This window comes from Megascapheus bottae, chromosome 2, assembly GCF_031878675.1.
Source record: "Megascapheus bottae isolate mThoBot1 chromosome 2, mThoBot2.hap1, whole genome shotgun sequence".
NCBI classification, from domain to species: domain Eukaryota; kingdom Metazoa; phylum Chordata; class Mammalia; order Rodentia; family Geomyidae; genus Megascapheus; species Megascapheus bottae.
This window is the reverse complement of record NC_143510.1, coordinates 17,717,126-17,735,532: the sequence shown is the minus strand read 5'-3', so window position 1 is coordinate 17,735,532 and position 18,407 is coordinate 17,717,126. Positions and strand designations below refer to the sequence as shown.

The 18,407-nt window shown below is 47.4% G+C and overlaps 1 protein-coding gene across 2 annotated transcripts in view; it reads left to right on the top strand.

Moving 5' to 3' along the window:
- Nisch (nischarin) overlaps positions 1–18,407 on the top strand; it is a 38,455-nt gene that overhangs the window by 11,256 nt on the left and 8,792 nt on the right. The window contains exons 4-15 of one of the 2 annotated variants that reach the window (XM_090321548.1): positions 4,107–4,155; positions 5,289–5,452; positions 5,740–5,835; positions 7,604–7,699; positions 9,082–9,234; positions 9,818–9,886; positions 10,228–10,413; positions 10,586–10,714; positions 11,993–12,106; positions 12,406–12,517; positions 16,935–17,059; positions 17,822–17,871. In XM_090321548.1, coding sequence (XP_090177674.1) covers positions 4,107–4,155; positions 5,289–5,452; positions 5,740–5,835; positions 7,604–7,699; positions 9,082–9,234; positions 9,818–9,886; positions 10,228–10,413; positions 10,586–10,714; positions 11,993–12,106; positions 12,406–12,517; positions 16,935–17,059; positions 17,822–17,871 — 1,343 coding nt within the window. Of the gene's footprint in view, positions 1–4,106; positions 4,156–5,288; positions 5,453–5,739; positions 5,836–7,603; positions 7,700–9,081; positions 9,235–9,817; positions 9,887–10,227; positions 10,414–10,585; positions 10,715–11,992; positions 12,107–12,405; positions 12,518–13,084; positions 14,682–16,934; positions 17,060–17,821; positions 17,872–18,407 lie in introns of those variants that run through there. The other variant, XM_090321557.1, reaches the window with a different exon arrangement.

The following is an 18,407-nucleotide window of genomic DNA, read 5'->3' as shown; positions in this document are numbered from 1 at the left end:
CACGTATCCATGGCATCTTCCTGCCCAACTGGAGTTATTAGCTTAATAGAGTGCTTACATAGCATGTGTAAGGCCTGTACTTCAAGTTAATGGGGAGAGGGCACACCTCTGTCCAGGGTATCACCACAGGATCCCTGTTAGCACAGTGTGGCTGAGCTGTAGGTCTGTCGTACTTTGGCAGGGACTTGGGTCTTGGGTGTATGTGGAGGTAATTATTACAGTTTGTGTCATCCTAAAATATTTCAAACTCCTTCAGCAGAAAATAGAGTAGAACAGGTAGAAAGCTACCCATCCCCACAAGTGACCCCCCCTCCTTTGGAGTATAACAGCTAGGACTCTGGCCTCTGAGCCTCTTTTGTCTCCTTGTAGACTGACTCCACCTCTTTACCAATTGGCCTGTATTTGGATCAGAAGAGTGCTGTCTCTTACCTTTTGTGTCTTCTGAAAATGTCAGCTCTGTCCCCTCAGCAGGCCTGGTGCCCAGGAGATTCTTTCTCCATGTTCTGGCCAGCTGACCACAGTAATGTGTGTAGAAAGAGAGAATTATTTAATATTGACAGTTTCTGGTGAGGGACCTCTGGGAACCTCAGTGTCCATGCACAGTGCTAGGGGCCCACAAACTACCATTGAGGAATTCAGGCAGATGTAAATTGGCAGTCCCTGAAACTGTACCTGACCAGAGGGAAGATTTGGAGACAGGGCATGGCTCTCAAAACTGTTCATGAACTGATCATTCCAACAAGCTCTTTATAACCTTTTAGATCTTCACAGATGCCAAAGACAATGTAAATGTGTTTAAGAGGTTTACTTTAGGGTTAACCCATGGCCTCTCCTCTCCTCTCTATAAAAGCTGTGTCTACTAATTTTGCTTCTTTTGGCTTTTTGTCCACTAAAGATAAGATAGAGGTGGGTGAAGAATGAGTTTCACTTCACATAGAAACTGAATTTCAATTTTATTTTATTTTTATTATAAAGTGATGTACAGAGAGGTTACAGTTACAGAAATCAGGTAAAGAGCACATTTCTTTTTGGACAATGTCATCCCTTTCCTCACTCGCCCAGTTTTTCCCTCTCATTCCCAGCCACAACTTGTATAGTTCATTATTACCATAGTGTCTAGTGAATACTGCTGCTGTATTTGTTCACCCTTTGTTCCTCCATTTCTGTGACTTTCCTTGAACCCCTAAAGACAAACAAGACAAAAAGAAAACAAAAACAACAACAAAGGAAAAACCTCATATTTCCATTTCCTAGAGTTCATTTCAATAGGTATTATTTAATATGCCCCAGAGCACAATAGGCATTGCACTTTTCTGTTCCTCTCCTGAGATTACCCTCTTTTGGTGTCACTATGTGTGAATGCCTAGAGAATACATTTTTAAAACATAATATTAAGGATAAAAGAAAATAAGGATATTTTTATAATCTTGGTGTAGGGGAAGAGACCATCAGCATCACAAAGGAAAAGAATTATGGGTTAAACAATGTAAAATGAAAAACCTTACTATGTCAAGAATGCCATCTTGGACAAAGGAAAAAGATATAGAAGCTGGGAGGAGATATTTGCAGCATAGGAAAAAAACCCAGTTACAATGGGCAAGGTATGATGTTTATGTCTATAATCCTAGATACTCTGTAGGCTGAGCAGGAAGAGTAAAAGTTCTAGGCCAGCCTAGACAACTTAGCAAGACCTTGTCTCAAAATTAAGGTTGGATGCCAGTGCCTCACATCTGTAATCTTAGCTAATTGAGAGGCTGAAATTAGGAGGATCACCATTAAAAGATAGCCTAGGCATACATACGAGATTCCTTCTCAGCCAATAGCTGGGCATGGAAGCACATGCCTATTGTCCTACCTGTATGGGAGCTGAGGTCAGGAGGATCACAGTTCTAGGCCAGCCCAGGCAGAAAAGTCTGTAAGACTCAATCTCAACAGAATAAGCTGGGTGAGGTTATGCATGCTATTATTTCAACTATAATGAACTCAGGCAAAAATTGAGAACTTATCTCAGAAATAACTAGTGAGTATCAGGCTTACATCTGTAATCCTAGCTATTTAGGAGTATTGTGATTCAAAGCCAGCTTAGGCAGAAAGGTCCTCTATCTCCAGTTAACTACTGAAAAGCTATACTAGAGGCATGGCCCAAGTGGTAGAGGGCCAGTTTTTAGCAAGTAAAACAAACAATGTTGATGTACCCAAGCTCAGACCCTAGTTACACATACACACATGTATGCCAAAAAAGGGTTGGAGCCTTGATTCAATGACTCTTGTCTAATGAGCATGAAGCTCTGAGTTCAAACTTAGAACTCCCCCCCGAAAAAAAAAATAGAAAAGCAGTGATGAATGTAGTTCCATGAAGCCCTAAATTCAATCCCCAGTATTAGGAAGATGACAGGGAAGGGTGCGAGTGACTCACGCCTGTAATCCTAGCAACTCAGGAAGCTGAGATTAGAAAATTGCTGTTCAAAGCCTGCCCAGACAAGAGACAAAGTCCAAGAGACTCTTTATTTCCAATTAACAACCAGAATAGCCAGAAGTGGATCTGTAGCTCAATTGGTAGAGTGCTAGCCTTGAGCAAAAAGGTTCAGGGACAGTGGTCAAGCCCTAGAACCAGAAAAATAAATAAAAAGAAAAAGAGATAAACAAGCAAAGAGAAAAACAGGAAAAGGACACTCTGTCTCCTGTAGCTTAGTGTCTTTTGAGTCTCATAATCATTTGAATTAAATGTTCTGCTGACAACAGTGTTCCTGAGCTGTGAGGACAATTGTGCAGCCTCCATCTGGACCTGTTTACTAAAAGACCTGTTGACGTCCATCTGTCAGATAGTTAAGATTCCTACCTGGAATAGGTGGTGGGAGCTATGTGCTGTGGTGGTAGCTGCATGCTTTGGTGGCTCCTGACAACCCCTGATTGCTTTTTTTTTTTTTGCCAGTCCTGGGCTTGAGCTCAGGGCATGAACCCTGTCCTTGGACTTTCTCAAGGCTAGCATTCTACCACTTGAGCCTCAGCAGCACTTCCAGCTTTTTGCTATGTATGTGGGGTACTGAGGAATTGAACCCGGGTCTTTGTGCATGGTAGGCAAGCACTCTACCACTAGGCCAAACTCCCCCCCCCCCCAATTGCTTTTTGAAGTGGCGAGGGAATTGATTGTGTACAGAGAGACCCTAGGCTCCATGCTTAATGTGGGATTGATTAGCTTCTAACCATCAAAAATTAGAAAGTCACATTACCTCTCCACCTGCGTTTGTTCATCTTTGTTAACAGGATTCAAGGTAGCAGCTTCCAGTTGGGTGGTGGTAGATAGTATCTGCTGAGTATATGCTGAGTGCTCAGGCATTGCCTTATGTGAATGAGAGCCTGGCATATTGGCTGTTAATATGACTGAAGCCTCATCCTGTTCTTTATCTCATAACTAGGAAAGGAACTCCTTTCCTCCCTCTAGTGACCCTGGGATGAATAGTACTTTTGTGTATCTGAAAGGGATAGTGCAGGAAGAGAACCGTCCACTCTTCCCCAAACACATAAAAGGAGAGAGGGTGGGAATGACCGTCTGTGGGATGTCCCACCAGAAAAAGGCCATTTCTCCATCTCCTCCTCTCTTAGGCTAAGTCATATTCTGCTAGTGTCATGGTGGACCTGGACTTTCAGTGTTCATTTGGTTTCCTGCTTGTGTGTGTGCACATGTGTGTGCCAATACTAGAGCTTGAATTCAGGGCCTAGTCTTCTTACTCGTCTTTTTCTGCCAAGGTTGGCACTACACTTGAACTACAATTCTACTTCTGGCTTTTTGTTGGTTAAGTGGAGTGTAGAGCATCATAGACCAGGCTAGGTTCAAACTGTGATCCTTAGATCTCACCCCCCTGAGTAGCTAGATTACAGACATGAGCCACTAAGCCTTGGCCCAATTTCCTGCTTTTGAAGAAACAGTTCCGGTGTCCATATATTTGGAAATGCTTCATTTTCTTTTCTAGACTCTGCCTCTTCTAGTTTACCATCAAGAGAGCTGGTACCACATTAATGGAGTGGTTAGATACCTAAGAATGTGCAAATTCCCGTGACCAGGGCAAAAGTTGACTTCCTAACCAGGATTTTTTTTCCCCTTGCAGGAGATAAATGGTATCACTGCAGCATTGGCTGAAGAACTCTTTGAAAAAGGTATGTGACCATTAGTCCTTGAAATACCTTGCCTAGTCTTAACTAGGCATCTGGAGATTCAGAGTGTCACAGAACTCAGTCTGTTGAGTCCTAACAAGGGCCTACTTCCTTGGGGGTGCCAAAAGTCTCTGTACCTGGTTCACAGCTAAGCCTGCCTACCTATCTGCAGGTGAGAGACTATAGTCCATCCAGAAACCTTTTTGAGTTCCCATGTCGAGAACTTACTCTTTAGTGGTGAAAGGTAGTGATAAAAGGTAGCTGCAGGGCCGGGAGTTTGGCCTAGTGGTTAAAGTGCTTGCCTAGCGTGCATGAAGACCCGGGTTCGATTCCTCGGTACCACATACATAGAAAAAAGCTGGAAGTGGTGCTGAGGCTCAAGTGGTAGAGCTCTAGCCTTGAGAAAATCCAAGGACAGTGCTCTGGCCCTGAGCTCAAGCCCAGGACTGGCAAAAAAAAAAAAAAAAAGAAAAAAAGGTAGCTGCAGTGCTGCATCTTGTATCTGTTTGAGTCATAGCACTATCAGAGAGCATGCTAACAGTAGCTGTCATGCTAACAGTAGCTGTCATGGCTGCCACCAGCCCTATGGTTAGCATCCTACTGGCACCTCTGCCTCCCCTCCCCCATCAGGTAGAGGTGAGAATACTGACAGAGTGTGAGGTAACCTGTGTGAGGATACATGCCTCACAAGGAACAGCACAAGAACCACAAGTCAGTCTGGTTCAAAAGCTACCTGCGCTCAGGTTTCTCACTGACCTGGCATCTTAGGGCTGCACCTAACTTCAACACCTGCACTTTGGAGGTTGCAGCATAGGTCTGTTGCACTGACTGTTGCCTGTGAACACTTTCTGGCTCAGTACTTTAGGTCTGACTTGGCCTCACTCTTTAGAGTGGCTCCCCAGTTGCACAGCCTCCATGCCCCTTTCCTCTGCTATCACATGTCCAGGGATGCCCTGTACCCAATGTGGGCTCAGGTGGGCAGCAGTTCCTGCATGCTTAGGACTGTGGTTTTATCCTGTGGGTATAGGTGCTTGCTCAGTGTTCATTGGCCGTTGGCATAGTGAACAGATGCCCTGGTGGTACAACAGGCCAGGGCTAGGTATAGACACTCATCTCTTGGGAATTGGCTGTTGCAGGAGAGCAGCTCTTGGGGGCTGGTGAGGTCTTTGCCATCAGGCCCCTGCAACTGTATGCGGTCACCCAGCAGCTGCTACAAGGAAAGCCCACATGCGCCAGTGGGGATGCCAAGACAGACCTTGGGCATATTCTGGACTTCACCTGTCGCCTTAAGTACCTTAAGGTAAGGATGAAGCTTGTCAGTCACGGAGAGCCATTTAGGTGGCTGTGGAGTCTGACAACTCACTGGCTTGCAAGTGAGTATGACCGAAACCATGGGTTCAGCCACTGTGGAAGGAAAACTACCCAGTGCTCTTCACACTATGAGCACCAGGGGGCATCGTGGCCCAGTATAGCATTACTTTAAACCTTGACCTAACCATTTTGTTGAAAACAGAAGTTATCAAAGCTTCAGGTACTGCTGCACTGACCAGCAGCGTCCTTAATGTCAGCCCTATCTCTTTGCCTCAGGTTTCTGGCACAGAAGGACCCTTTGGGACCAGCAACATTCAGGAGCAGCTCCTGCCTTTTGATCTGTCAATATTCAAGTCTCTTCACCAGGTGGAGGTAAGGCCTAAGGCCACTGAGATGCAGGTGGGACTGAGTCAAGAGCATCATCTCATTCTGACTGTAGCTAAGGAGCTGTTTTGATGCCCAATGACCAGATTTAATCACAAAACAGCTGCTTTCATGTCTGGATATTTGTGGCAGATTCTTTCCAGGTAAGTCATGCCCTCCAGAGGCAAAAAGAGGAAGCCTCTCCTGTGTCTGGTAGTCTGTACATCTCTGGCCCTAGTAAGGGCAACAGAGCCCCATACCTTCTGGACCTCTGATTGGGTCAGGGGACATATATAGTTTAAGTAGCAGTTTTGGGAAGTCATCCTAAGGATCACAGCACCAATTTCAAGTCAGAAAGGTTCCCTTCCCTCTGGGGTGCCACACCTAATAAATGCTTTATAGTTTTAGCTATGGAGCTTTAAGGATCTCAAAACTGTCACCCGGTGCAGTGGCTCAAGTCTATAATCCTAGCTACTCAAGAGGCTGAGATCTGAGGATCACTCGCTGCTCAAAGCCAGCCTGGACTTTGAGAGCCATGAGACTCTTATTTCCAATTAATCTCTAGAACACGGAAAGTGGGGCTGTGGCTCAAGGGTAGGGCTGTGGCATTTAGCTGAAGAGTTCAGGGACAGCACCCAGACCCAGAGTTCAAGTCGTATGACCCTCCCTCCCCCCAAAAAAATCTAAGTTTGTCAAAAGAAAGGGAAGGCAGTGGGTCATGGTGTTAAAAACTAGTGAATTCTAGCATCTAGGAAGTTGATAGGATCTTGAGTTCAAGGCCAATGTGGGCATAGGAAGGCTCTGTCTCAAAAAAAAAAAATGGGAGGAGGAGGAGGAAAAGGAAATGAGAGAGGAGAGAAAAAGAGAAGAGTTAATTTGAATAATAAAAGCTGTCTCCTGAGTAAAGCCTGTTTCTTGAGCTTGTATTCAATATCATGTCAATGTATACCGTTTTTTTCTTTTTGTCCAAGATCAGGACTCATACTTGGTCTCTGATGCTTTCACTCAGTGGCTGGCAGTTTACCATCTGAGCCAAGCCTCCGACCTCCAGATGTAGACTGTTTAATTGAATCTTCCCAACAACCTTGTGAAGGGGACACTTCCATTCTCAGTTTATAGTTGAGGTCACTGAGGCTTAGAAATACAAGGAAGTGTGTCTAGGATCACCAAGTTGAAGAGCAGCAAGCTGGGTTTGCTTTGGGTCTTGGGGCCACTCCTCTTGATGGAAGCTCAGGGTGTTTGTCTCAGCCACTACTGGCTAAGGCCTCAGAAGGGAGAGAAAGGTCTGACCCAGTCCCTCTAGACAGCCAGGCCTCTGTCTGGTCTGTGAGTTTGTAGCACTAGGGTCAAGTGGGCTTGGCCTCTCTCTCACCACAGGACAGCTGAGAGCAGTGGACTGGCGTGGGGCCAGCAGGAGGGTCACCACACTTGCCACACTGTGGAGGCCATTGGCTCTTTGCTCTCTACAGCTGGTTCCCATGACCCACCCTTTATATCCACCTGCCAGGCTCCAGGCAGCCCTTAACAAGAAAATGGAATTTGTGTATTGTGAGTCTGAGGGTCTGAATGCCTTTTGCAATAGGTACTTCACAAAATGTTTAGTCAGCCCTATCTAGCACTAGACAAAGGCTTAGGTTTTGAGTTGAATAATGACTCTCAGGATTTGGGCCTGCCCATTGTTGGGTTTCTTTTGTGCATTGTGAGTTGAGCACCCTCTTCCTGGAACTTCAGATGGCCCAGGCTGCTGTTTCTCAAACGTGGCTGTGCTTTGTTCCAGATCAGTTACTGTGATGCCAAGCACATCCAAGGGCTGGTTACCTCGAAGCCCACTTTAGCCACAATGAGCATCCGCTTCTCAGCAACCTCCATGAAGGTGAGCACTGTCCTTGGGTTTTCTGAAGGCTAGAGCTTTACCACTTGAACTACAGCACCACTTCTGGTCTTCATGCATGCTAGGCAAGCACTCTACCATTAGGCCAAATTCCTGGCCCCTCCCTAGTGTCTTTCTAAAACCTACCACATCCAGCTTTTTTTTTTTTTTAAACTATGTAGTCCAGAATGGCCACAAACTCGTGATCTTCCTGGGATTATAGAATGTATTACCATGCCTGTCAGAGTTATTGTTTTGTTTGTTTGTATGTGTGTATATATGTCCCAGTGCTAGGGCTTAAACTTGAGACGTGGACATTGTCCTTCAGCTGACACACTAACACTTAAGCTACACCTCCACTTCCAGTTTTTTAGGGACTTAATGGAGATGAGAGTCTCATGGGCTTTTCTGTTTAGGGTGGCTTGAATTCAGTCCTCAGATCTCAGCTTCCTGAGTAGCTAGGATTACAAGCATGAATCACTGATGGTTTTTTAATGACTAAATTGTGACTGCATAGCTGGTAACATTAGTTTGATAGTTTAACTGTATTTAAGCCTAAAAAACATCCTGGCTTCCATTCATTTGTATCTCATATGGACTTGAAGTTAAAGGTCAAGAATAGAAGTGCTAGACCCCAGTGTTTGTACATGAGCCACAGAGTCATTCCAGTTAGAAATGTAGTCTCCTTTTATCTTTGTATGGATTTTATCTTAGTAATGTCAAAATCCAATCCTGAATATAAAAAGACTTGGGGGGCAGAGGGTTGCTGGGGCTTGAACTCACAGACCTGAGTACTGCCCCTGAGCTCTTGTGCTCAAATCTAGTGCTCTACCACTTGAAATGGTTTCACTTCTGACATTTTGTGGTTAGCTAGAGTTAGGAGTCTCAAGGGCTTTTTCTGCCCCAGCTGACTTCAAACCATGGTCCTCAGACCTCAGTCACCTAGGGTTAAGGGATGAGCTACCAGCCCCCAGCTTCTTACTTCTACACTTGTCTTAGTGATGATTTTTGTTTCTTTAAAGTAGTGGTTCTGCTCTCTATAGTTGGGACCACTTTGAAAGCAGCGTTGCTTAGCAACACCATAAACTTGGACTTTCAGCCTCTGAGAATTAGGCTAGCAAAGGCATCACCAAATAGCAGAGACCACTGGGGGCTTGAGGAGCATTTGTAACTGAAGCAAACCTTTTCCAAGTGGCTGTTGTGCTGCTAAGCCTTTGAGTTATTTCATAATCATTTAAAGACACATGAACCAATGCCTGTTTTAATGCAAGCTCATTTCCACATGCTAAATATGCTCAAGTCCTTCCTTAAATTTTGCAAGAGTAGTGTTCCAGTTAGTGTTGCGTGAGGCCTGGGCATAGTGCTCAACAGATGTTCTTACACAGGAAGTCCTTGTTCCTGAAGCCTCAGAATTTGATGAGTGGGAGCCCGAAGGCACAGCCTTGGAAGGCCCTGTGACTGCTGTCATCCCCACGTGGCAAGCACTGACTGCCCTTGACCTGAGCCACAATAGCATCTCTGAAATCGACGAGTCTGTGGTACGTTTACAGCAGACAGTGCCAGGGACCACTCCGATCACATCCTGGGGTCTGAGTATTTCGTTGGCTTTGTCTGGAATGACCACAGAAAAACCTATATCCACAGCTCTGTGAGTCACCTGAAGATTTGAAGTTAAATTTCAAAATGAAGCTTATTTAAAGTTGGTAGTAAATACTTAAAATTAAATGGAGCGTATCAATTGCACAAACCTTTGGTATAATAGAACCATGATATGCTATGATATTTACCCCTAAGAAGTGTAGCAGAAAATCCACCTCTAGATTAAAAGATGTGCCTGTGTAAGAGTGCCATCTTGATAACCTTAGGCCTAGAAGAGTGTGACTCTTGGTGCTCCATGGGAGTGGGCAGAGCTGAAGGAGAGCAGTCATAGCCAAATGCTTAGTGCTATCTGCGGCTAGTATTCATCCCTGGAGTCCCCAGGAGTCTCTATGGATATGCTGCTGAATGAAAACGGTCACACCAGGGCTCCATGGGGACAGCTAGCAGAAACTCTGGTCAGGACAAGAGTTTCCTGTCATGTAGGCTGCTAGAGTGACATGATTTTTTTTTTTCTTTCACAAGAAACTGATCCCAAAGATTGAGTTCTTGGACCTGAGTCACAACGGTGTGCTGGTTGTGGATAACCTACAGGTAATGTCTGTCTAAGGAAAGGTCTGCCTTGTGCCCTTTAGGCTTCCAATGATGCACTGAGTGATTTTTGCTCTAAAGAATTAAAATAGTAACTGTAGACTGAGAGTGGTGACAGTGGTGTGCGGTGTCCTGAAGACGAGCAGGCCTATTTTAAATGTTCCTACCAGCCTGTCTGCAGAGTAGCACTAGGTTGTGGCATGTACAGGGGAGAAGAGTCTTTCTCCAATAACCATCAGAGAGACTGGTGGAGCTACCTTGCAGAATTGGTCTGTTTGAGTTGGAAGGGTGGCAGGCCCCCTCTCTGGAAGCTTTACCTGGGCCTGTTCTCAATGCTGCTACAGCACCTGTACAACCTCGTGCACCTGGACCTATCCTACAACAAGCTCTCCTCCTTGGAAGGCGTCCACACCAAACTGGGGAACATCAAGACCTTGAACCTGGCAGGCAACCTTCTAAAGAGCTTGAGTGGCCTGCATAAGCTCTACTCCCTCCTTAACTTGGACCTCAGTGACAACAGAATCGAACAGGTGAGTTGCAGTCTTAAGGGGCCTCAGAGCTCTGGGATTGCTGGGCCTTGGTGTTTATCACTTTAAGGAAGATCGTGAAGGTTCCTTTCATTTAAAAGAGGCTCCAGCCTGTTGTCCTGTTGCTGAAGTGTTAGGAGAAGGGGCCAAGGGGGATGGCGCTCATGCCTTGCAGATGGAGGAAGTCAGGAGCATTGGAAGCCTCCCATGCCTGGAGCACGTAGCCCTGTTGAACAACCCTCTCAGCATCATCCCTGACTACCGGACCAAGGTGCTTGCTCAGTTCGGAGAGCGGGCCTCTGAGGTGAGCCTTGGTAGAGTCCAGGACAACATGGACAGGAAGAGTGGGGTGCGCGCGCGCTTGTGTGTGTGTGTGTGTGTGTGTGTGTGTGTGTGTGTGTGTACGGGGAGTGTGCCACTCGATGCCCTTGCCTGCTTTAGGAAGATGTCTGCTCGCCTTCCATATCTAGGAAGTCCATTTTTCCCCAAGAAAAGGCTGCATGCACCTCCCAGCCCTCTCCCATTGGGGACTGTCAGCTAGTGTGGGTTCCCCAGCAGGATCTATGTTCTGCCAGAGCTGTAGGCCAGCAAGTCACAGGCAAGGAAGGCAGAAACTGTCTTCTACTTAAAAAAAAATAAATAACGTTTTGGAGAAAGGACAGAAATAAGGAACTTAAAATGACTATTATTTATAGTAAATTCTCATGATGCCTGACTAAAAGCCCAAAAGTTTTCCCCACCCTTGCCATTGTAGCCCAACCCAGGGTCTGCTACTGATTGGGCCATCTACCTGCATCCCATGCTAACCAAAGAGGACTTTCCCAAGATTCATTCCTTTCCCTCAGTCTCCAACAGACTCCATCCCCATTCCACTCTCTTGCCAGCCCTCAGAGCCTTTGTTCTCCCCAGAGCTTAAGCAGAAGACACCAGGGATCTGATTGTATTTCAACTACACCCCATTTCTGCCTCAAATGCTGCTTTTTCCACATTGTCATCAACTCAGTTTTCCTAAGATGCTATTCTCCCTCCTCCCCCTTTTCAGTTCCACACTGGGAAGTCAGCTCCTGTCCTGGTCCTTGGGACCTTCCCTGGTTGAACACACTGCCCACCCTCTAGTTGTGTGCTCGCTAGCCTTCCTCTCCCCCTGTATCCTAGATGAGGGTCTCTCTCCCCATCCACCCTGATTTCTGTGCCTTTGCCCTCACATTTCCCCTACCCAGAAGGCTCTCTCCTTGGCTCTTTGACCATCTGAGTTCTGTCTGTAATGGAATTTAATGCAAGTCTCCCCTTTCCCCAGACGTAGCCCCACAAGAAGCTTTTGCTTCCTCTTCTTGGAGAGGGACTCCCAGAGACAGAGGAAGAGGTGTGAGATTTCCATTTGCCCCTCTAAGGCACCCCACATCACTTGCATGGCAATAAGGAGCCTGCTTCCTAGTGGGCCGGGCTTCCCTGGGCCTCTAGTACCTTTCTGGGGTACATCTTGTAGGAGGGGGTTCTCCTAACCACTCCTCAATGAGGCCCTGCCACCCTCCTCTATGCTCGCCAATCTCTACACTCAAAGCTACTTTCTGGACTTTTGTAGGTATGTCTGGATAACACAGCAACCACAGAGAAGGAACTGGACACTGTAGAAGTGCTAAAAGCAATTCAGAAAGCCAAGGACGTCAAGTCCAAACTGAGCAACCCCGAGAAGAAGGTGGGCATTTGTATGGGAGAAATGGTGCTGAGAAATAGACCAGGGTGGGAGCAGCAAGTGGGGGAAGCTAGGGTGTGGCATTTGTCAGGCCTGCCAAAGCCCGACTGTGCCACTCTGTGGCTGCAGGAGCTGGGGTAGCACACAGCTCTGTGGAACACTTATGACATGGAGATGCTGCTCAGTACTGTGAGCTCAACATTATGAAAACATGAACTCTTCCCACCACATCCCTGGCCTTGTTGGGTCTATCCTTCCCTCACTTTCTTTCTTTCCTGGCTGATTTGAGCACTCCTCCTCAGGTTGGTGAGGATTCTCGGCTCCCAGTTGCCCCCTGCACCAGACCCGGTGGCTCCCCTCCCACCACGGCTCCCACCTCTGCCTCCCTGCCCCAGCCTATCCTCTCCAACCAAGGTAATCGTGGCTCCCACTTCTTGCAGAGCTGCTCAGCCTTTCTGGGTGCTCTGGCTGTGCTGTGATTGGGGGAGTGATGCTAGTACCTGCTTCCTACAGGGTCAGGCATAGGGAGTGTGATGCTATCTGCTGGCTGTCTGCTTAAGGGACTTGTGTCAGAGGGAGGAGGGAGCAGCCTGATTTGAGCACTGTTGTTTGCTTAGTGAAGACCATTGACACGCATATCCCACTCCTGTAGGATACCATGGGATATCTGCTGGATATGCTAACACTGCCCTTCAAGCAGGTTTGGGGCAGTCCCTCACAGGCAGTGTGGGCAGATCAGTTCCTTGTTAGTGGGAAACCATGCCTTCCCTGTGGAGTCTGCACCCCTGAACCATGTGTGAGGAGCTTTCTTTTATCATTGCCTTATTTCTGTGGCTCTTGAGGGGCAGCTTGCCCCCAAACACTGTATCTGTGGAATGAAGATGGGTTGGTTATACAGATGAGCTGTGTCCCTTGAAGACCAATTCCTTTCACCTGCCCACTGTATTAGCATTTTCAAAGGGCTTTCACCTCTGAACCCAGGCATCCTCGGAGATGAGTGAGTGAAGCAGGTCCCATGAGCATGTCTGCCTGCCCGGCCCCGACGGAAGAGGGGCAGGTGTGCCATCCCGAGTGGAGCTGAGGGTCGGGACACGCAGGAAAGAACGCCACCCGCCTGGGCTCCTGGAGACACAGAACTTGGTGTGAGGTCTTGGGAAAACAGTGTGACCCTAGGTTTCAAAGAGCCAGAAACACATTCTCACCCCTTGACCTGGTGGTCCCACTGGAGGAAACCATCTCAGAGAGGGATAAGATACTCAGGGGAGAGGGAACATCAGGCTGTGACATACTCCCAAGGAGGGGAGGGAGAGGCAGCTGTGGTGCAGCTTTGGCAGTTCCATCAGGGAAAGAAGACTGAGGCCAGAGTCGCTTGTTTACAATAAGGCAAAAGGCCAACACAGAGCAGCACACTGCAGAAGAGAGTTCATGGAAATGGACTGGTAGGGCTAGGTGCCTGCACATTTACTCATTTACTTAAGTCAATCATCGGAGACTCTTTGGTTGTTTTTTTTTTTTTTTTTTTTTTTACATCAAGGGGAGGAAGGTTTGAATCTCTGTGAGAAAGCTTCCCTGACCCTGCCACTTGCATCCAAACCAGACCTACTACCCAGGCCCCTCTAATGCAAGCAACGCTGCAAAGGAGGCATGCAGCTGCAGGCTTCCTGGGGCCCAGGGAGGTGCAAGGTCCCAAATCCAGGGATCAGCCAGGGGTCAGCATTGATTGAATCTGAGTGAGTGTGTGAACAAGCAAGTGGAGAATAAGCTAGTGAAGAGCAGACCCCCGGTGGGTAGGAGGAATGGGTGTCTCCCCTAGAGTTGCAGCTACAGCTGGTGAAGCCTCTGGAGCAACTAGGCCCAATCTCATCTCCCCCTCCTCTTTGCCCTCCTTGCCCAGGGCACTCCACAGAGTGTCTCTGTAGTGTGTCTCCCCTTCCCAGTCACTGGACATTGAGACATCATTCCAGATTGCACCTCTTATAAATAAAACTGCAGTGGATGTCTTTGTGTGCACATCTCTTTCCTTTTGGGTGAGAAATGGCAAAGGTCAATCCCTGTCCAAGGACTCCTGATGTCCCCTGTCCCATCCGCTGAGTGGCCCTTTCTGACCACTTGTTTGTGCAGGCCATAGTCCAGGAAGGAAATGGACAGACTGTCCCTGTCCACATTTCCTCATGTCCAAACAAGGCTTGGGGGTGGGGGTAGTGTTGCTTTTTTTCTCACAACTTGGAGGCACTCATGTATGTGTGTTCAGCCCTGTATTACTGGAACTGGTCTGGATGGGCAGAGATTTCCCCCCATGTAGGAACAGCTTTGCTGGCCCATGCCTGTTGCTCTTAGCCTGATCCGTAAGAGGAGAGCGTACTTGTGAATAAACGGGGCACTCGGGAACCTGCCCAACACGGGTGCTGTCTAGGAAACCCCAAGCCCCTGATCATTGCAGAAGCCATTAGACCATTGTTGGAGCTATATGGAGATTATGACTAATGGGCAGATGCCAGAGATGGTTCTCCAGCCATCTGTGGACTGAGCAAAAGCTGTGCAGAGGGGTGGTTAGGAGCGGGCAGTTCCTGCCTTGTAGCTTCTCACCCATAAAGAGGATACCCCTACTTCATCAATTCTAAGATGCACATGTCTCCACCCTTGACTTCTCTGAAATTGAGATGCGTCTTGCAGTCAGTGGCATCCCCTAGTTGCTGCCACCCAGCTGGTATTCGTGATGAAATCATGGGAACATCTGTGGACACCTGCTAAGACCAAGATGGCAACGCATCCATGCATCTTAGATTTGATAATGTGGTAAATAATGAGAGGCACGAATGAGCTAATGCTGGAAGGCATTTAGCACTGCTTTTGGCTCAACAAAATCGTTTGGTAAGGGTGTCCCCTTCCCACATCCTTGGTAGGGATTCAGATCAGTGCCCCTAAGGATAATCGAGCCACCTGGGGGTGGGGAGTAAACTGTATGCCCAAGGGAACACACAGAAGAATGATTGGGGAACTTTTTGGAAGGTCTGCAACAGAGGTTTGAGTGAATCTTGAAGGATGGAAAGAATTTTAATGTGTCAGTGGGAGGGTAGCCTTCAGGGGAGAATGGCAGCATAGGTAAATCCTGGAGTATGCCCCTGGAAGGTGCTTCATTCATAGCTGTGTCCCTGCCACCCCTCCTACCTCACAGAGCCTCTTTTGCTTTGCTGCTTTGTAGAGTTATCAAGGCTTGGGTTGCCTGCCTGCCTTCCTTGTTTAGGAAGCAGCTGAGCTGGACAAGGACCTCATATATCATGTGGTTCTCTGATGAGTCATATTACTGGGCCATGTCGACTGCTTGGCAATACCAAGCTGTTGAGACAGGCCTGGACCCTAAACCAGCTAGCTGCATTTCAAAGAATGTTAAAGGCTTCCCTTCAGACTGCAGAACATCTGGAGTGAAGTAAGGGGTCCAGACAGACTGTATCTATACAATAGCCTCGAGGCCCAGAAGTGTGGCCTAGTAGTAAAGTGCTTTCCTAGCATGCACAAAGCTATTCCTCAGTACCACATATACAGAAAAAGCCATAAGTGGTACTGTGGCTCAAGTGGTAGAGCACTAGCCTTGAGAAAGCCCAAGGACAGTGCCCAAGCCCTGGGCTCAAGCCCCAGGACTGGCCAAAAAAAAGCTTCAGTAGGAGCTAGGTGCTGGTGATTCACACTTGTAATTCTAGCTACTCAAGAGGCTGAGGTCTGATGATCACAGTTCAAAGCCAGCTCAGTCCCTGAAACCCTTACCAATTAATCATCAATAAGCTAGAAATGGCTGTGGCTCAAATAGTAGACCTTCAGGCTTGTGTACAAAGCTCAAGGACAGCATTAGGCTCAAGTCAAGCCCCAGAACCAGCACCAGAAAGAAAGAGAAGGAGAGGGAGGAGGGAGGGAAGAAAGTAGGAAGGAAGGGAGGGAGGGAAGGAAGGAAGGAAAAAGAGAGTCTTGGTAGGATTTACCCCACATGTATCTGGATGCATGAATCAGGTTGCATTCACTGTTCCTGAGAAGTGGCTCTAGGGCAGTGGGTGGGGTGTCTCAAGAAACAGGTTGGCTTAGGTTGTGTGCAGCAGCCCTGGAGCTGGAACAAGCCCTCAAACTCTGGCCTCTCTCACTGTGCTCTGCAGATTTGTGAGCACTGCAGAGATGTCAGATCAGTACATAGGGTCTCATCTAGGCCTTCAGGAACTATGCTCCCAGAATGAACATGTTCAAGCCTCTTGATGGACATGCACATACCACCCAAACTTCCTTCTTGATAGACAGGCAAGTTTGCACCCTACTGCCTACTTCTGTCGAGTTAGGCCAGGTCAGACCACACAGTTTGAGCTTTGCCTATCGTCACCTATTTCACCTTGCCTCTCTGTGTAAGCATCTTCATACTACGTCTATTGACCATTCTGTAACACATCCCATGTTCTTTGTAGTCTCTTGACATTTCCACTCTCTCAGTTTTGTAATCATTAAAAGCTCTTTATAGATGAAAGATTTAAATCTTTGTTAAATATAGAAATGCTTTTTTCTTTTTGCCTTTGATCAAGCTATAGTCGTTACAATTTACTTACAGAAGTTTGGTGTTTATGTTTTCACATTTGGTGAGCTTCTACCTTTGCATGTGTGCTCAGAAAGCCTCTGCTTGCCTTGAGATTGGAAGGAATATCATTGGTTGAATATTTCAGCTTTGTCATTTTCTTCTGTAACCCATATAGTTCGGGGGTCTGGCTAGCCCCAGCCATGCCAGTAGCCCAAGACCCAGCCCTCTTGTTGAATGGCTGCCCTCCCCGCCTGCCCACCCGCCCTCCCCATCTTTCTGCAGGAATCATGTTTGTGCAGGAGGAGGCCTTGGCCAGCAGCCTCTCATCCACGGACAGTCTGAATCCTGAGGACCGGCCCATTACCCATGGCTGCTCTGACTCCTTGGAGTCCATCCCTACAGGACAGGTAACACCCTTGCCTGCTGTTGAGGTCCAGTTCCTCTGGCTGAATATGGCAGATGCTACCAGGGCCTCTTTGTGTACTTGCTAGGGACATTGTCTCTCTTGGACCAGTCTCTAGTTGACTCTTGGTGGGCTGAGTGGCTCAGGATCTATATCCATATCCTCTGGCCCCCATGAGAATAGGTAGCGCTCTCACTGAGCTCTTGAGGGGAAAGGAATCCTTGAACCATATGAGCAGGGAAGGCAGTTCAGAGGGAGAGCTACTTCTCCCTGCTACCTGCTATGCTGGGGCTACCGTTCCTACATACCACCCTGCTACTCTTGGGTAGTGTGACTCTGGCTAAAGCTCAGGCTTCTGAGGCCCATTCCTATGTCCCATGACAAGAGTGGAGGAAAGCAAGAGTGGCTCCCTTTTGGTGTGCATGGTCACTAGGCCTCTAAGCCTTATCGCTCTGCATTGCCCAGGGCCATGTCCTTTGCCTGTCTCCCAGCACCCTCTGCCTCCCCAGGGTCAAATAGTAAGAGATTCCTGAGTGTTGAATGTGTTGGCGACTTTGCCAGGGCTACCTTTACAGGCTTTGGCCTGGTTAGAGAGATCAGACAGATGGGTAGGAATGCCAGTCCATGTTTCCTGGACCCCAGAGTGTATTTAGGTGGAATGTGGGAATTGTGAGGCACTTCAGAGGCAGCAGGTCAGGGTCCAGTACCCAGTAAGTGCCAGGGAATGACTAGCATATAAAGCTGACTACATTTTCTTCTTTATTAGGCAGCTTCTGATGACTTAAGAGATGTTCCAGGAGCTGTTGGTGGTGCAAGGTAAGGAGTTTGTGAAATATATTCTGAGCCTGATGCACAATTTTTCTGCATGCTTTCAACTGCAGGCAGGGGTAGCCAGCAGCATTATTATTTATTTTCCTTTGCCAGTCCTAGGGCTTGAATTCAGGGGTTGGGTGCTGTCCCTGAGCTTTTCCATCTCAAGGCTAGTGTTCTATCAGTTGAGCCACAGCTTCATTTATGGCTTTGTTTTTGGTAGTTAATTGGAGGTAAAAGTCTCACAGACTTTCTTGCCTGGGCTGGCTTTAAACTTCAATCCTTAGCTCTCAGCCTCCTGAATAGGATTAACAGGTATGGGCCTGTAATCCTATAGTGGCCTAGGGAACCACTGGATTTTGTTAACAATCTGTCCCAGATGTTCTATAGAATTGTTCCTTTATTTAAATAAGCACAGATTAGCCAGGTACTGTTGGCTCATGCCTATAATCCTAGCAACTCAGGAGGCTCAGATCTGAGGATAGTGGTTGGAAGCCAGCCTGGAAGAATAGTCTGAAACATCTCCAATTAACCACTTCCAA